Below are 19,585 nucleotides of genomic sequence, written 5' to 3'. Positions count from 1 at the left end.
TGAATGCTTCAGAACCTCTTTCCTGATGGCAGGAGGGTAAAGAGTGTGTGTGAGGGGTGTATGGAGTCATCCACAATGCAGTTGGCTTTGCGGATGCGGCGTGTGGTGTAAATGTCCATGATGAAGGGGATAGAGACTTTAATGATCTTCTCAGCTGTCCTTACTATTCTCTGTAGAGTCTTGTAATCTGAGACAGTGCAAGAAATTTGGTGCTCTTGACGATCTCCAAGCAGAATCCTTTGATGATCACTGGAGAATGGTCGTTCTGTACTCTCCTGAAATCAACAACTATCTTTTTGGTTTTTTTATTCAACGTTCAGAGACAGGTTGTTGGCTTCACATAGAGTTTTCCTCACTTCTGCTGTGGATAGACAGAGCACCCGGTCATTAAGAGAAGAAGTGGTCTTCCTTGGCTCCACGTTGTGGCACCTTTTAGTCTTCTAGTCTGGGAGGGAGGCATCACTGAAGACGGAGTCTCTTTTTTTTTTAAGCAACGCACGCACTTTTGCTGTCATCCACGGCTTCTGGTTGGCGTGTAGTGATAGTGTTGATCTTGGAGATGGTCACATCATCAACACACTTGCTGATGTAGCTGCTAACTGATGATGTGTACTCCTCCACGCTGATGGAATATACCCAATTATAAATTATACCCAATAATTTGTCACAATAACTACCAAAGTGAAAAAATTTCTCATCTACAAAAACTCATGTCAGCCTTTTGTTCTTTGTCTACTGTTTCCTTTTTTCATACAAAACATAGAAATACACATTTTATATGCAAAAATACAAACTGTTTCTTCTTTCAGGTTCATTTCTTTGATATGAACTACATGTAACTGACTCAGACATCCTAAAATCTTCTACTTTTTTCCTCCTAATGAAGTCCTTTTTTGTGCTGACAGAGTTTTGGGCAAATGTCTTGATTTGACTTCATGCTTCTTCCAAATAGATTGGATGCATTTTTCTCTAATTACAATTATTGCAGACATTTAGAAATATCAGAATGCGTTTAGCGTGAAATATTAGCCTTGCTGTCACAATATCTCAAAAGGAAACTGTATAATCCATGTCCTTTTTGCCCTGTATAGGTTTGTAGTGACATTGTGTATATTAAAAAGGAAGCTAAAACATTTACATTGAATACAGGGTATACATTTAATACAAAGGCTACAAAGTCTACCTACCTATTTTAAATCTTTCATTCATTGATAAAATAGTTGAAAAAACTTATGTATGGAGTTCTGTTCATTTGGAGACCACTCTGTGCATCTGGGGATGGTTCCATATCAACAGCCTAAAGATCGGTGAAGAACTATTAGGATAGATGTGGACTGTATGTAATGATTATAAACTGTCTTCTACATTGGTTCAGGACTGCAGTTTGCATGAACAGTTCTGCATGTAAGTGTCCAACAGCACACCATCACAATGATGGAACTATAATAATCGGATATTATCTAAGTTTTTTCCTCGTAAAGTTTTTTCTTTTCGGAGTCTCCACTTGTTTGCTCATTAGGCATGAACTTATAAGGAGCGGAGAGAACTTAAAGGCAGTAAGCTTATACATTCCAACTTTATCACCTCTTTATCTCTCTAAAGCTGCTTCGAGACATTGTCCATTGCCCAAGTGCTATACATATAAATAAAACTGGTTTGACAGCTCTCATCTGGATAAGAAACCGCGTGTAAACGTTCTGGAAATGTTTTGAAAGCATTGTTTCTTAAACTAAACCAAACGTAACGTAGTCGATGTCGCCCTCTAGTCGGGAGTCTGTGAGGCCGAGATGGCGTGCCGCCATGTTTGATTTGGGATCGCTCCTCCCCCTCAGCATCTTCATCAGGACACTGAGGAGAGCGAACACAGCGGATGTTAGACGGACCTGGACTTTTGGCAGTGCGGACCGAATATGGCCTCACCGAGGACAGTAACCATCGTCGCCCTTTCTTTTGCACTAGGCCTCTTCTTCGTCTTCATGGGAACGATTAAACTCACGCCACGATTAAGTAAAGATGCCTACAGTGAAATGGTGAGTGTGACTCTAATTGCTTTACTGGTTTCTTCCGTTGCATCATAAAGACGCTGCGGTTGGGTATAGATACGAATTTTCATTCATTTTAATGAGCTTTAAATGCTTCTTGTTTGAAATGCGAAATGGAAAGAGTAATTAGAATGATCTACAGTTATACAGTACGGAATAATGTATTATTTTTGGACTATAGATGTTTAGCTATTGTCTTCTTAATGTCTTTATCGAGCATATACTGAATAAACCCGCTGCACCGCTGCCCTCTGAGCCGCATTACTGTAATGAGCTTCAGGTCCAAGCTATTGTTTGATACAGTGCTTCGTCAGATCAGAAGTTACCTCCTACAAAACACTGTCACTGCATATGCTGTAAGATATATCACAACTTTATACAAGTGGATCGTCGTTTGAGTTACATGAAGCACAGTATTGTGTTTGAGCTCCGCTCGGACTGTTTGCTGGAAACGGAGCGTTTTTACAATGGCGTCGCCTTCGAGCAAATTCTCTGGTGCACCTGCGGATGCTGCTGAAAGGGAACTGATTTTTGATAAATTTCATCATGAGCCATTTCAGTAGCGAGTTAAACAACAGAAATGTGTACCTTTTAGTGTATTAAACGATCCTTTGTTATGGAGAAAACGGTCAAATTGCTTATAGTGCGTGTTAAATTGCATGTTCGAGCTTGCATTGTGCTATTGTGTAGTAAGCAGTAGCTTTTCGGATTATATTATTGACCCAACAAAAGGATAAAACAAAATAAACAATAATAATAATAATAATAATAATAATAATAAAAAGGTTAAACACCCATAGAGGAGATGAAATCCAACCTGGAGAAGATGGCTATATCAAAGGATGAAGATTTAGCCTAGTCCCTTTGTGGGATTTGCAACCTTCTATAGTCACAAGCAGTCAGTCACAGAGTTTGTAGGAATAGTTTATTTAATACCTTGAACAACAGAGCGAACATTTTAACCATTTTACTTTTTCAGTCCATCAGCATGTTTCATCATCTACCACATTTAAAGCCATGCTGCTTTTCTTTTTCTGTTGTTCATTCATTCAACAATACTTCTGTTAATTTTTTCAGAAAAGGGCATATAAGAGTTATGCAAAGGCCCTGCCAGGTTTGAAGAAGCTGGGCATCACTTCTGTGCTTCTGCGCAAGATCATCGGCACTGTGGAAGTGGCGTGCGGCGTGGTCCTGACGCTGGTGCCTGGAAAACCGAAGGATGTTGCAAATTTCCTGCTGCTGCTGGTCATGCTGGCTGTGCTTTTCTTCCATCAGCTCGTTGGTGATCCTCTAAAACGCTACGCCCATGCACTGGTGTTTGGCATCCTGCTCACTTGCCGCCTCCTGATCGCACGCCAGAGTGATGATCGGCCTGAGAGAGAGGAGCGACGAGAAGAACAGGTCAATGCTCAGGAAAAGAACAAAATCAAAGTTTCTTAGCTTTGCTTTTTCTGACTGTAGGAAATGCAAAGCAGTGTGGACATTTCCTGAATAACGTATCTGCTGAGACAAGTAAAAGGTGTTCACCACAAAAGACGATTTACAGTCTTTATGTCCATGCAAGCATATTTTAGGCTTTAATTCGAAAACCTCATTCTCAAACACTGTTCCTAAGAGTGAATAATCAGGCTAGGATTGCTCATGTTAACCCCTGCTCCCTTTTGTCTAACTTGATTTTATTTTATTCTGCCCTATGAAATGCTAAACTTGGCTTTAAGGGAGTTTTTACTATTATTGCGCTTATTATTGTGACTATTTCTGTTTCTGACACCCTGAAATGAGTAACATCTTGCAAAACATTTAACATTGATGCAATGCAAAAGATTTAAGATTCTCTTTTCTCAGAATAGGATGTCAAAAAATTTCAGAGCATGATACTTTGTGGTTTTATTGTAAACCACAACATGATGAAAATGTACGTGTTTGTGTATAAAAGATTTGTTGTTTTGTGTTGGGCCATTAACTTAATTCATTATTTCTTATTATTATTACATTTTTTATTATTTTTTTTTATTTTTTATAAAAGAGACAATTTCCTTAGTGTTTTCTGTCAACTTCATTTGATTTGGTAACTGTCACTGTGTTCAATAAAGATATCCTCATTCTTCAGATACTGTATTAACCTCATTATAATAAACCACTGGTCGTATTATGAATTTATTTAAAGGGCTCTACATTTAATTTAAAGGACGTTAATTTTAAATTGTGCGAAAAATGTTTCAAAGTTCAGGAGATAAAATGCATTCAGGGGATTCCCGTGCTTCCATTTCCCCCCAATTACGCCTAAAGCACTAAGCAGTGGTGTTTTTTTACATCTGTCTGAGGGTCTTGTTAGCATCATATCTAAAGAACGAGTGTTTGTATATTTGTAGGATTTATGCCAACTTAGATTTTGGAAATTCACATTGATTCAAGGTCACAACTAGGTTTATTGTTGTTCATACAGATGCTAGTTACATATTCAAGTTCAGGAGCTCAAAACCCATTTTCTGACTGTCTACAATTTGCCCCATTGCTCCATTTGTCTGTCTGACATTAATACTGTATTTCAAGAATGAGTGGTTAAATAGTTGTAGGATTTATAGCGAATTATTACATTAACCAGCAGATAACATTCGATTTTGGAAATGATCCAAAGCTTCAAAGTCACAAAAAGGTTGAAATAGTAAACAGTCTGAAGTAGATTTTATTTAGTAAAAGAGTAGCTTCCTTTCTGTTTGTCATGTAAGACGGGAGGAGATTCATAAATATGATTATTTAGCTTCAAGAAAATTTCAGGACTAGTACATGAATACAATTTTATAACAAGATTAGGCTTATTGGCAGCAGTGACATCTACAATTGATGCTGTTGCTATGATGTTCTTTTTGTTTCCTGTATTTGTTTGTGGGACTTAAAAAATAGGATCAAATTAAATGTAATAAAAATAATTTTCTTGAATGTTTTCTGAATAGTTCACATATAGAACCCTAAAATATTACATTTCAGATTTCCTGGTTTGTACACCACACTGAATTTGATTCTTTTTTAAATCGCACATCCCTAGCTATTCTATACTATCTTATGCCACAGTAATTTGCCAATGTAAGCATTTTAATACAATTTATATACTTTATTATACTTATGTTTAATGTTGTGGAGTGTCCTTATGATAAGTTCATTCCTGTTACAAAATATGCTCAGATATACAGTTATAACAGTTATAAGCTGCCAGTCTTTTTTCTCATAAAGAAAAGAACAGCTTGTTTTAGTCCCAAGAAACCATACAGCCTTCAGAGTGAAAGACTTTCCCATATTGGAAAACTGACTGTTACAAAGTTTTGACAAGAGCTTTACCATATCAACGATTGCATGAATGTGTGTTTTTGTTTTTATTTTTATATAAAGTGTCCATCACCCAACTCGCTGCATGTAAGTTGCGAACAAGCACATTTATATAAAACTTGTTAATAATGTACAAGTTGTGTTGTCGTTGAAAAAATGAATCAACACCTCCAGACCAATTAGAAGGAAACTTTTGACAGTTTTGATATAAACTGTTTTAATGATTTACTGAATTAAAAGCTACATTGGTTTCATTCTCTGTGTTTATCCATTGTTTGTATTGTGTTTGCTATTTATTCAAGAGTGCCTACTCTGTACTATGGTATGGATTGCGTGAAAAGAGCAATCAAAAGGAAAGAGGCTGTGAGACATGTTGGAGCTCACGTCAGTTTCCCATCCATATGCATTAATCTCTACTGTCCAATCCCTGATGAGGTGGTTGGGTAGTTTGGATGATTCAGAATTGGAGAGTGACTTTTCTGAATTGCATTTTTTATATCAGAAGCCTGTTCAAATGCAAATATAAGTAAGCCTGTACTCTGTATGATAAGATAAGTTTCTACTTTTTTTTTCAACTGCATGACTCAAGATCTCAATTCACTCACAGTGATCGATGCTGCATACTCCATGACTGGCTTAAAGTTTAACGCAAAATAAAGCCCCAAGTCGCTTTAGGCTGAAAATGCTAGAAGACAGTGTTAAGATTGAAAACTTGCAATGAAAAGAAGTGGATAAAGAACATGGACATTGCTTTAGCCATGACCATAATCATGTCCAGGTGTGTGTTATACAATCATTATTTCACTTACTAAAAAGCTGAAAATTGATTTTAAGTATATCGTATGAATTTTGAATTTGATATTACTGAAAAGCTTAAAAAGAAAACAAACCCCTTCAGGGATATATTAGAGATATTAGATGTGGTCCTTGCATGGTGTACCTGTTCGAAGCTGATTAGTTGTGTCTCTTTAAATATTCCACCTACATATTATCAAACCACTTTAGTGATAGGGATGTTTAACAGCATTTTTTTTGTTGTTGTTGTTTAATAATTTTTTCTGTGGAAACTTTAGTGAGCATCTACAACATGCTATTTCTTGCACAAAGTTTTCCAGCATGTCTTTAATAATCACACCTGGGGCCCTATATGTTTTGCATCTTTTTTTTAAACATTATATCAATGATTTACATTTTATAGTAAGAATAATATTCTAATTAAAAAATTAAGGTTCGGGGTCTGATGATTGCGATAATAAAAATCTGTTCTGTAAAACAAATACAAGGATTACTTTGGTAAAAAGATCAGGGCTATCATGCTGAAGATTTTTGTAAATATGTCATCAGCAGACATTTTGAGTGAACAGAAGGCAAGTGGACAGTGAAGAGAAATCAGCATATGCAGGACTCGTTGAAGCAGTGCTAGCAGTTAAAGGTTTCAGACAGGATTGCTGGACACTTCCTTTTCAAACAACTACAATTATATACCCATTTAAACATTGAGAGGATTATCTGTTGACAGATGTAGTTAATAAATGGTTATAATCATTTACACTTGCATTTACAGAAACTGTAATAGCATTCATCTTTCCGGTGAACTATTCTGCTTTATTATTTTCACGGCCTGGTGTGGTGTGATAAAACATTTTGCAGTACATCATTTTGCAGTGTGTGTGTGTGTGTGTGTGTGTGTGTGTGTGTGTGTGTGTGTGTGTGTACATGGGAAGGTGTCTTTGACTTCTTTTGCCTGCAGGCCAACCAGATGCTCTTGTGTACCTAAGTATGAAACAGTGAATAGCACTGTCACTGTTATATGACACCAGTGATATTTTTGAAATGGAGGATTTCAAAATGGCTAACACAAGGGGAAAATGCTGTCATGCTAAAATGTGCTAAAAACGAAAATAATTGGAACAGAGGCAGACTGAAGTTATTGGCACACACACACACACACACACACACACACACACACACAGACACACATATATACACTGGCGATCAAAATTAGAGAACAATTTATAAACAATTGAACAATTCTGAAATAATGTCATCTTCACTGCTCAACAGTTTAAGGAGTTTTTGTCCTGTCTATACCATGCTACCAGAACACCTTTTCCACAAATTAACTAAGGCATTTGAAAAAAAAACATTATTTTGCAGAAAACACACTGATCAAAATTAGAGAACAACAATGACTGTAGGATGGAAAAAGATTACAAAAATATTTTCTGAAGTTTACAACAGTCAGCAATTAGTAGGAAGTGTACAGGCTTCTGCTCTGAATGACTTCAGCACATCTGCAGCCACAGGACAGCACTAGTCTCTCACACTGCTCTGGTGTGATTTTGGTCCACTCTTCTTCCAGTCTCTTCCACAGTTTCGGTGACTGTAGTGGGTTTCTTGGCCATAACTTTGTCGCCAAGGATTTTCTACTTCCTCCTCCACTTTTCACTGACTTCTTTACACACTTTGGGTTCAGTTTGTCTCCAGTTTGTCGCCGAACATAATGTCCCATCGGACCCAAATAAATTAAACTTGCTTTTATCGCTGAAGTGAACTTTGGACCAGTTCTCCTCTGTCCACACAACATGCTCCTTAGCAAAGCTTAGTCTAGCCTTTCGATTCTTTCTGCTAATGAGAGGTTTGGTCACTGCAGAGTGGGCTTTCAGTCCAAATGCTCTTAAACGTCGAGACACTGTATGACGAGACAGATCCTTACCCTGTTCAGCGCTGAACTGGTGAGCAATTCCAGCAGCCTGTTTGAGATCCTCCGCAGTATCCTGTCCTCTCTTGTATTTGTCTTCCGTGGACGACCAGCCTTCTTGGCGGACTTGAATGAGTTTGTGATGTTGTAAAGATTCAATATTCTTGAAATCACAGATTTGGAACGACCAACTTGTCTTGCTATGGATGATGGGGTCATCCTTTTGGCCTTCATCTGGACAACCTGCTGCCGGAGGCTTCCAATCACTTTAGAACGGCCCACCATCTTGCAGAGTCAGTGAAACTATTCACTCATTTCCAGCTTGCACACAATATAAACTAGATCAACTTTAGAATGTATGGGAAGCCATGCAGTTTGATGGCAGTCTGTGGGCGTTTTGAGCTCACTGATTTCCTGCATGTTTTTCTCTGTACATTTTTGTTAATTATTATTTTATCATTTTTCCAGGTTTCTGGACCTCAGTTTTGTGATCAGACTTTCTGTATTTAGCCTCTATGAGCTTCTTATTGCACACTTCTCATTAAATATACATATATAACTCTAAATACAAACAAACCTGCTTTATTGTGTCACTTCCATGTGTTATATCCTTCCATTGACTGAGTGAATATCAGTAATTTATATTTAATATTTTGTATAAAAAGAAGCACAGAACATTAAATAAACACTCTTTGGCAAGACTAAATTAGCTACACCACAGAAGCAAAATCAAGTGGTAAGCTTACAATATTGAAGACAATAATTTGGCTGATTACACAAACTAATGCACATTAGCCACTATGTTATCACTGTTCCAGCCGATGAACACACATTTTATTGATTACTTTTATATTTTCTCAGATTCTTGCACTATTGTGACCTCTGAGGTGGGCCCTGGGTCTATTCTCCCTCTAGGTTTGTTTTTCCTCTCCCCCTGCATCTGTTCTCCCTCTCTCTTGGTAAGATCATATAACACCCAACTCATCCCTCTGATCCCTCTTACACCCATTTTCTGCTTGGATGTCAATAAGCTGCTGTACCTTTCTAGAGATATCTCACCATCTCAAGATTTTCTTATCTCAACAACTCTCAAATCTCCCCCTGTTGCGGCACACAATGTTTGCTTAACCACAGACAACCGACTGTCCTTTATGCCTCACAACATTAGGGGAATCCAGCCATTTCTATACACAATGGCCCTTTAAGCAACCCCAAACTGCAACTCACTCCAGTCAGGTCTGCCTCTGCTCACCACATCGGCCTCCACAAATAACCCAGATTGCAGCTTCTTCAGTTTCTAACACACTATCCAATTGCTACAGCCATTTTATCTTCCTGTAAACTGACAACATCTGATATAAAATGCTGATCTACAAAGCCAAAAACACACCAGCACTTACTTGGGTATTGGCTCTAATTCTGCACTGCACCAGGCTCCCTCCGATTCTCCAGCACCACTTTAATTCAATTCAATTGATTTTTATTTGTATAGCGCTTCTAACAATGAACATTGTCTCAAAGCAGCTCAACACAGATAATGTGGTGATTAAAATTTAATATGTTCTTTATAAGTAAGTTTGTCCCTGATGAGTGAGCCAGTGGCGACTGTGGCAAGGAAAAACTCCCCGAGATGGCATAAGGAAGAAACCTTGAGAGGAACCAGACTCAAGAGGGAACCTATCCCCATCTGGGTTGCACCAAATGTCAATTTATTGCAGATATACAATGTTGCGGGGTACAGTGATGATGATCTTACTCCGGAATTTCATATAACCACCCAAGGCGTTGATGAGAAACCGTCCCAAGCTGCACAGAGTGGCCTCCAGTCGAAGAGAACACTATCCAGAGGCAGGCGTGGACGAAGTGGGAAGATCCACGGAGGGGAGAGGAGCAGGAACAGTGGTCACTGGAGCCTCAGGAGCATGTTTAACTCGACCGAGAGAGAGAGAGAGAGAGAGAGAGAGAGAGAGAGAGTAACAGGAAGAGAAGGATATGGATTATTAAGTGTCCTTATTGTTGTATGAAAGTTAATATCACTGTGCAGTTTGGACTCCGGCAAGACTCGCTATGGCAGCATAACTACAAGGGAGAACCAGAAGGTAACACAGACATGAGGGATCTCTGGGATAAGAGACGACCCACCCCACCATCGTCAACGAACCTGAGTAAACGTGTGAATGTGAGGGGACGACAGCATACAAATATCCCAGTTCACCAAACACTTTACATCCATGTTCCCTCCAGATCTGCGCCTTTACCTAAGAAAAAATCTTCTGTTTAAAGGCTTGACTAAATAAATGTGTTTTCAGCCTCGACTTGAACACTGAGACTGTGTCTGAGTCCCGAACACTGATTGGAAGGCTGTTCCATAACTGTGGGGCTTTATAAGAGAAAGATCTGCCCCCTGCTGTAGTCTTCGTTATTTGAGGAACACCAAGGTCTTTGACAGCCGTACAAGCTGAAACAGAAGCACCATCCAGAGATGCTACGTAATCGGAATGTTTGCTTCTAGCTGCATGTGGTCCTAGTAAAAGTACTTCCGTCTTATCTGAGTTGAGCAGAAAAAAGTTATCAAGCATCCACTGTCTAATGTCTTTTACACACTTCTTAACATTGTTAAGCTGATCTCTCTCATCTGGCTTTGCTGAAATATACAACTGTGTATCATCAGCATAGCAATGGAAGTGAATACCATGTTTATGTATAATTTCACCCAGATGAAGCAGATATAAAGAGAAAAGCAGTGGGCCTAAGACAGATCCTTGAGAAACACCAAACTTTACCTCAGAGAGTGTGTAGAACTCACCATTTACATCAACAAACTGATAGCGATCAGTCAAATAAGACCTGAGCCAAGAGAGAGCTGTTCCCTTTATTCCAACAACGTTCTCAAGTCTAGCAACTAGTATAGTGTGATCATTGGTGTCAAAAGCTGCACTAAGGTCGAGCAAAACAAGTAAAGAGACAAAACCCTGATCAGAGGCCAATAACAGGTCATTTACCACCTTAACTAGCGCCGTCTCTGTGCTATGATGAGGCCGAAATCCTGACTGATACATTTCAAAAATGTTATTCATAAGTAGATGTGAGCATAACTGCTGTGCTACAACCTTTTCTAAAATTTTGGATATAAAGGGGAGATTTGATATTGGTCTGTAGTTGGACAGCTGACATGGGTCAAGGTCAGGTTTCTTAATTAGGGGGTGGATAACTGCCAGTTTGAAGGATTTAGGTACATAACCAGTGCTAATGGAAGAGTTTATTATTTTTAAAACAGGTTCAATTACCTCTGGAATTATCTGTTTAAAGAAACTTGTAGGCAAGGGATCGAGAATGCAGGTTGATGATTTTGATGAGGAAATTAATGAAATTAAGTCATTCTCATGAATAGGAGTGAAGCTTTGTAATTGATTGTCTGTTATAATTACACTGCTGTCTACAGGGTTACTTGTAAAATAATTTGGATTTATATTAACCGTCTGGATTTCTTGCCTGATGTTTTCAATTTTATTATTAAAAAAGTTCATGAAATCATTACTACCTAATGATGGTGTGCATGTTAGTGCAGTGCTTTTATTTCTGGTTAAATTTGTAAAATTTTTGCTTGTTATTTTCTATGAAAAATATTTTCTTTAGTCAACCTACCGTCTCTCAGTATATAAGCACGGCATGCATCAAGATTCTTTTTTTAGTCTTGGCACCCAGTCTTGAATAAACATTTACCTTTACTCTAAGTACTAAAATAAACACTTTACATTTCCCTACTGTACTAATCTAATCATCAGGGCTTTTACACTGGTGGTACTTAAAATCTCTGACCTGCTGAACTAGGCTAGACCATGTGTTTTTGTAAGAGACTTCTATTGTTTATCACTGTTCCTTATTTCTATTTAACATGATAAAACATTAAACCTCAAATTAAGATTTAAATATTTGTATATGTAAATTGTATTTGTATATGTAAACAAGGTGATAATGGTATATGGGAATAAAATTACAAATTTCCTGGATAGGCTTTATAGCAAAAAATGTTTTTGCACATCCTAATAACATATTAAAATGAGTTTACATGCATTAGTCTTTTTTTTTTTTTTATACATTTTGAGAAGCCAGAAATAATAGAAAATAATATGAAAAGTATAATTTGCTTGCAATGTAATAGTATCATGTTCCGGGGTCATTATTTAAAATGTCCCACAGTGAACTTGGGATCTTAATTATATTGTTTGACATTAGGAAATCTTCTTCTTCTTCTTCTTCTTCTTCTTCTTTTACTTTTTCTTTTGGCTGCTCCCATTAGGGGTCGCCACAGCGGATCATCCGTCTCCATACCACTCTGTCCTCTACATCTGTCTCTTTCAAAGCAACTTCCTGCATGTCTTCCTTCACCACATCCATAAACCTCCACCCTGGTCTTCCTCTTTTCCTCCTTCCTGGCAGCTCCATCCTGAGCATTCTCCTTCTGATATACCCATGTCCCTCCTCTGCACATGTCCAAACCATCTCAATCGGGCCTCTTTCACTTTGTCCCCAAAACGTCCTACATGCGCTGTCTCTTTAATAAACTAATTTCTAATCTTGTCCTCGTCACTCCCAAAGAAAACTTCAACATCTTCAGCTCTGCTACCTCCAGCTCCACATCCTGTCTTTTACTCAATGCCACTGTCTCTAAACCATACATCATCGTGTCTCACCACAGTCCTATAAACTTTCACTTTCACTCTTGCAGATACTCTACTATCACAAATCACTCCTGCCACTCTTCTCCACCCACTCCACCCTGCCTGCACTTTTTCTTCATTTCTCTAACCACACTCTCCATTACTTTGCACTGTTGACCCCATGTACCTGAACAACAACAACAATCACCTTTTCTCTCTGCAAATGCACCACTCCACTGCCCTCCCTCTTATTCACACACATGTACTCTGTCTTACTCCTACTGACTTTCATTTCCCTTTTCTCCAGCGTGTACCTCCACCTCTCCAGGCTCTTCTCAACCTGCTCCCTACTCTCACCACAAATCACAATATCACATTGTATAATTACTATAGCATTAAAAATCACAATTTTATACAATGTACTGTGAAATAATTTAACCCTACAGAGTTAAAAAACAAAACAAAACTTAATGTTCAGGAAATTCTAGTCATTGGTCTGTATAGTTAATAAATGTTTCGTTTTTTTTTACATTAGGAAATTCTATAATACAACTGTTCATCTGCTTTTTTATTTTATGTAGTTTGATAGTCTTATATTCTTTTATCAGACGTTTGAGTGGTGTTGGGAATGAGGACATGATGTAGGTATTTGTCATGTTATTGGCGCCACCTACACGCGCGATCATACAAGACTACAAGACAGGATTTATTTATTTTTCTCGTAACTAGATCTTTTTCTCGTAATAACTAAATAATGAATCGGATATTTATTTTTTTGCGTTGCAGCATTAAAAAAAATCCCCAGTGAGACTCGTGTCTCACTTTGTACTGTAAACAATACAAAGAGGTCACGGTGGTACTGCTTTTTGACCACTGGGTGGCGCAGCTGGGTACAACCGGAAGTTTTCAAATGCGCATGTCCAAACGGTCGCGCGCATAGTTCGAGTTTTATTTGAATCCGAGTACAGAGGAGCATCGCGCAGGGGGTGGAAACACGCAGAATTATGTAGCACGTACAATGGCGAATTCATCTAATCTGCCTGATTTGGCGTCCAGTGAATTATCAGAGGCTTCCAGCGGTGCATTGAACAATCGGAGTTTACGAGTGGCGGAACATCTGAGAAAGAAGGCCGAGAACAAGCCGTTCGAGCTCGCGCTGAAGTATCTTTCGAACGGTAAGTATGCTGTGGAGAGATGGCATTCAAGGGGCTTTCTGACGTCTTTAAATCGGAACCCTGGAGAACCGAGTAGTTCTGCAAACCATGTGGCGATATTATTAAGGAATCTAGTTAGTCAGGGTTTAGCTTTATTTACTAGTTCGCAAGAACAAGTGGATGTAACGCTTTGTTTTCTAGTTGAATGAGAAGTAGCTAGTTTTCCCCATGCAGCAAATTTGGTGCGTTCAAATGTGGTTTTATTTTCGATCCAACCTTTTTTTCTCTGTGCAGTATAAATATACAATGGGGCTGTATACAATTGTGGTGTCCTTTATCCATAAATGCATGAAATAAGTGCTGATCCCAGCATTAATATGAGTGTATCGTTGATGCTTTCACACGAACAGCCTAAAGATCAACTGAGCAACTCAAGAACTTTCAGGATCGGTGTGAGTTGCAATTTAATATAAACGATCTCTGCAGTGGCTTAAAATTGTAGTTTGTATAAACAGTTGCATTTAAGGAAGCCCTCTCTGAGCTGCACACCTCAATAAACATTCAGCTAGAATGAATGGGCATCGGTGTCACCCAGGTGAGGATGGGTTCCCTTGTGAGTGGCTTCTCACAACGTTTCTTCATCAGACCATTTAAGGGAGTGTTTACTTGAAACCACTGGCTTGCTCATTAGAGGTTAACAAATATATAAGGGTTCAACATATAGGCATTGTGTTTTATAACCTTTTGGGACAATGTCCATTGTTAAATGCACCATACAGATCAATTAAATTGATTAAAAAGATCTAAAATCACTGAATGGTCAAAAAAACTTCTTTATTTCTGAGTAAAGATGCCGTCATGGAAACACACCACACTTTCTTTCGCTGCTGTGCTGAAAATCCTCCATCTGATTAATATCTGCCCAGCAGGGGTTGGTGTTTAATTCCCCAGATTAATAATGTATAACAGAGAAGATGATCCTTGGAGTTCCTTTCCAGTGTGCAGTGTGACATCTGATCATCGTGACTGCACGCAGCATCGGAAGCTCTACTTTGTTTTACTACTTTCATTTGCATTTCAGCATGAAAACATTCATGACTCTTCCGTTTGCTGGATTAGTTATTGCCAATAAAAGGTGGGCATTTAGGCATTTGGTCCCATGTTTCTCCACTGTTGGTACAATCAAGATGAGTTTGCACCAGAAAACACTGCCTCGGACTGAAATTGAGTCATTGCACATTTTGATCAGTATAAATGAACCCCTTCTCTCTACATTTATATTAATGGGACATGCACCAGTTAATGCAATGGCAGTCAAACTGTCAATTCTGTGAAAAGTGTGGAGGCAAACATGATACATTTTCAAAATGAAAAGCACTTAAAGCAAATGTTTGGGCATCCTGCATGGTCAAAACTTTATTACCACCTTTGGCTTTTTTTTTTGGTGCCAGTTCTTCATTTCAATGGGTGTCTTGTTCTTTTGCCTGTTTTTTTATTTTTTTTATTATTATTCAATTATTTTTATTTGTATAGCACTTTTAACAGTGAACATTGTCTCAAAGCAGCTTTACACAGATAATGTGGTGAATATGTTCTTAATAAGTGTAAGTTTGTCCCTGATTAGCATGCCGGTGGAGACTGTGGCAAGGAAAAACTTCCCAAAATGGCATAAGGAAAAAACTTTGAGAGGAACCAGACTCAAGAGGGAACCCATCTTCATCTGGGTTGCACCAAATGTCCATTTATTACAGAAAGACAATGTTGTGGGGTACAGTGATGTGATCAGAAGCAAACTGTAGTCCTGAGTCAGTGTAGCAAACTGTTGACATTAACTACAGTCCAAATCCATCCTCAAAGCCCCCGTTCTTACTTCGGAATTCTGGAACTTCAGGAGCATGTTTAACTTGACAGACAGAGAGAGAGAAAGAAAGAGAGAAGAGGGATGACAGGAAGAGAAGGATGTGGATTATTATGTGTCCTTATTGTTGCATGAAAGTTAAGGACACTGTGCAGTTGGAAAGTGTTTGTGGTCCTTTTGTCTCTCCACGGACTGTGAACTAAAACTTTGTCTTGGACATTTTGTTGTAATCTATTCTGGATGTAGAAGTGTTGAGGGCCATCTAGTAGAAGCAACCCTCTTTTTCACTTCTTGTATTATTTTTATTATTGTTATTATTATTACTAGTTTTTAGCAGAGGTTGTGACATTTGCTTTTGCAATGTTCTTGCATTTCATTTAATTGAATCTATTTTCAGTTCCACTAGTGAAATGTTCCTTGTCTCCCCGGCTATAACAGAAGGCCGAAGCACGATCAATCAACCCCTGTGTGTAACAGATGGAGAGGTGTTATTCCTGAAATTCTATGCGCTTCTTCCTCCAACCACACATTTGTGTTCACTGTAGAGAAAAAGTTCTATCTTCGCCTCATTAGTCTACTGAATTTGTATACAAAAATTATCAGACTTGTTAATTGTTTAGTTCCGATGCAGAATTTTGTGTTAAGGATCCAGGAAAGGTTTTCATTTGATGACTCTTTCATGAAGTTCATTATTATGCAGGTGTTTGTTTTTCTTCTCCCACCTCAACTTGTCCTCCACCATTACTGTTACTGCCATCTCCAATTATATTATGAACATGAAGAAATGTTCCTACCTGAAAAACTCTATTACTCTTATTTTTGAGTGCTGGGCTGCTACTTAGGGCCGCCAGAAAAGTCAGAGAATTTATAAAGCTTTAACATTTTTATCAGCTGGTCTTTACTAATTGTGATTAAGCCATGTCGCCAACAAGCTGATTAAGGTCTGATACCTTGCTAAAAGTTAGAGCTTACATTTCTTGGGGTGCCAACACTTTTGCTGGGAACAAACTTTTGGAGGACAAGTGACCTTTTATTCACTGTTTACAGAAAGCATTTGCATATGGATTTACACAGAACTTTCTAGAATAAAATAGCCTTTATGGCCTTTGTGAGCATGCTAATCACTGTTTAGAGAAAGGGATTTGTATTAAGTTTTCACTCATGTAACTTACAGTAGCTTCTTGCTTTTGTCTACTGTTGTTGCTGTGAAATTTTTTGTTGTTGTTATTCTAATATACCAAAAGAGTGAAATTGTTCTATTCGAACTCTTAAAATGCTAGTCATCACAGAGTTTATGAGCAAAATATTATGTATGTTGATAAAGCCAAAGCAACTACAGTGATCCCCTGTTTATCGCAGCGTATTTTATTTAATTGTTTTCCCAATTGTTTAAGCCGTAAATCATCCTCCCACACACTTTAAATGCACACAAAACATTTGCAAGAATATAGCGAGATAAATTTTGTGTAACGTCGTAGCAATACAGAACAGTGAATCACATTTATAGTGAGTATATGCTGTCCACGAGATACCAGGAAAATCAGCGAAACAAATTAGTTATGTGGCAAATGCAATTCCGCAATAAACCAGGGGTGCGAGTGTTTGTTTTCTTCTCCCACCTCAACTTGTCCTCCACCATTACTGTTACTGCCATCTCCAATTATATTATGAACATGAAGAAATGTTCCTACCTGAAAAACTCTATTACTCTTATTTTTGAGTGCTGGGCTGCTACTTAGGGCCGCCAGAAAAGTCAGAGAATTTATAAAGCTTTAACATTTTTATCAGCTGGTCTTTACTAATTGTGATTAAGCCATGTCGCCAACAAGCTGATTAAGGTCTGATACCTTGCTAAAAGTTAGAGCTTACATTTCTTGGGGTGCCAACACTTTTGCTGGGAACAAACTTTTGGAGGACAAGTGACCTTTTATTCACTGTTTACAGAAAGCATTTGCATATGGATTTACACAGAACTTTCTAGAATAAAATAGCCTTTATGGCCTTTGTGAGCATGCTAATCACTGTTTAGAGAAAGGGATTTGTATTAAGTTTTCACTCATGTAACTTACAGTAGCTTCTTGCTTTTGTCTACTGTTGTTGCTGTGAAATTTTTGTTGTTGTTATTCTAATATACCAAAAGAGTGAAATTGTTCTATTCGAACTCTTAAAATGCTAGTCATCACAGAGTTTATGAGCAAAATATTATGTATGTTGATAAAGCCAAAGCAACTACAGTGATCCCCTGTTTATCGCAGCGTATTTTATTTAATTGTTTTCCCAATTGTTTAAGCCGTAAATCATCCTCCCACACACTTTAAATGCACACACAAAACATTTGCAAGAATATAGCGAGATAAATTTTGTGTAACGTCGTAGCAATACAGAACAGTGAATCACATTTATAGTGAGTATATGCTGTCCACGAGATACCAGGAAAATCAGCGAAACAAATTAGTTATGTGGCAAATGCAATTCCGCAATAAACCAGGGGTGCGAGTGTTTTTTTTTTTTTTTTTCCGGCAAATCTTGTTCAGAGAAGAGAAATGCTACTTTATCAACTGCTGATGCTGCACACAGACATGGTGTAGAAATTCTGCTTGCTGAATGATTGCTGCTTTTAAAACCTGCACAGGATCCTGATCAATGTAGTAGAAATTATTTAAAATGAGTTTTTACACAGAGCCTTTACAGTTGGGCGCATTTTGCCCGCTGTACACCATAGCGATGGTTTTGTAACGAGTTTGTACATTTTCACAGGCTCAAAAATAAATGAACAAACAAGTATAATGATAAGAAAGCAGGATCCTTAAAGGCAGATCCTTAAAATCTCTTGAATCACTTTTGGTTATTAATGACATTTAACAAGTCCAGCCAGTCTAGTGGCTTAGAATAAAAATGTTCCCATGTGAATCATTAGATTTGATTTGTATTCCACAGTGCAGGAAGGTACAGTTGTTCGAGGCAATAATGAACTAGAAAAGAACTTGGTGGTGGTGGAGACGGTTGCTTTCCGTCAAGGTCTACCACCAGATGCGATCTCGCAGCTTCTGGACTTGGCACTTAGCCTCCGTGCAGGTAAGAGCATTCTTCTATAATGTTCAGTTTTGTATCCGAATTCCAAACTTGATATTTAACCAATCTAACAACTAACATCATCTCTTTAGATTGTGATAAAATAGAAGTTATTGTCTAATCTTGTCTTATGACTACACAGGAGGAGTGACCTGTTTACGGATTTTGAAGTTTTTGATCCCTGCTTCAGTAGTGCCCCAGGAAGCCATTGTACGAAGTGTGTCTTGGCTGTGTGTGGGAAAAATGAACATTAATGCTCAGGTAGCAGTCTATGCACGCAGCTTTTAGCACAATCATGTGTACATATTTATTGCTCAGAAAACATACCCGGTCTATTTTTCATTTTCTTTTTAAGGTCCTTTTTCTCCGCTGGGTTCTTACCGTTTTTGACCTAATTGACTGTAAAGACCGGCTGAGATCCATTTATGGCTTTATTTTCAGCTTTGTGACTGAAGAAAATCTGGTATAGTTAATATATTTTCCTATATCAACAAAACAGAACACATATCGCCCATATCTTATGACATGCCATATAAAATATGTGCAGATCATTGATCAACAGGTTCATAAGTAATTGTTTGTTTTAGTGTCCTTTCGCCTGCCACCTGCTGTACCTTTTAACAATGAAGGAGCATGGTAAGTCTTTTTAGTTACTGAAATGTATAAAGCAGTTTGTTGCCAGAAATGCTTTTGTATCTGACACAGTGCCCTTGATTTCCATTTTCCACAGTGCAGCCATACAGAGTGAGAAAACTGATGGATATTCAGGCCAA

The 19,585-nt window shown here is 38.1% G+C and overlaps 2 protein-coding genes across 3 annotated transcripts in view; both read left to right on the top strand.

Moving 5' to 3' along the window:
• Window positions 1-1,833: 1,833 nt before the first annotated feature.
• On the top strand, window positions 1,834-4,151 carry tmem35 (transmembrane protein 35). Its single transcript, XM_046849693.1, has 2 exons — window positions 1,834-2,030; window positions 3,120-4,151. Exons 1-2 carry the CDS (start codon window positions 1,911-1,913, stop codon window positions 3,480-3,482), a joined length of 483 nt encoding a protein of 160 aa, XP_046705649.1. The 5' UTR covers window positions 1,834-1,910; the 3' UTR covers window positions 3,483-4,151.
• Window positions 4,152-13,651: 9,500 nt separating this feature from the next.
• cenpi (centromere protein I) overlaps window positions 13,652-19,585 on the top strand; it is a 19,189-nt gene continuing 13,255 nt past the window's right edge. For both annotated transcript variants that reach the window (XM_046848817.1, XM_046848816.1), the window contains exons 1-6: window positions 13,652-13,903; window positions 18,678-18,815; window positions 18,955-19,073; window positions 19,168-19,275; window positions 19,400-19,448; window positions 19,543-19,585. The exon at window positions 19,543-19,585 is cut by the window's right edge and continues 4 nt beyond it. In XM_046848817.1, the coding sequence (XP_046704773.1) occupies window positions 13,747-13,903; window positions 18,678-18,815; window positions 18,955-19,073; window positions 19,168-19,275; window positions 19,400-19,448; window positions 19,543-19,585 (614 nt within the window). In that variant the 5' untranslated portion in view covers window positions 13,652-13,746. The remainder of the gene's footprint in view (window positions 13,904-18,677; window positions 18,816-18,954; window positions 19,074-19,167; window positions 19,276-19,399; window positions 19,449-19,542) is intronic.

This window comes from Silurus meridionalis, chromosome 5 (genome assembly GCF_014805685.1).
Source record: "Silurus meridionalis isolate SWU-2019-XX chromosome 5, ASM1480568v1, whole genome shotgun sequence".
Taxonomy (NCBI): Eukaryota; Metazoa; Chordata; class Actinopteri; order Siluriformes; family Siluridae; genus Silurus; species Silurus meridionalis.
The sequence above is the reverse complement of the archived record's forward strand: the minus strand, read 5'-3'. Positions and strand labels throughout refer to the sequence as shown.

Coding starts and splice junctions, on each gene's coding strand:
- tmem35 (XM_046849693.1), top strand. CDS start 1,911: ATGGCCTCACCGAGGACAGTAACCATCGTCGCCCTTTCTTTTGCACTA. Junction 2,031..3,119: donor AAGATGCCTACAGTGAAATG/GTGAGTGTGACT, acceptor TAATTTTTTCAG/AAAAGGGCATATAAGAGTTA.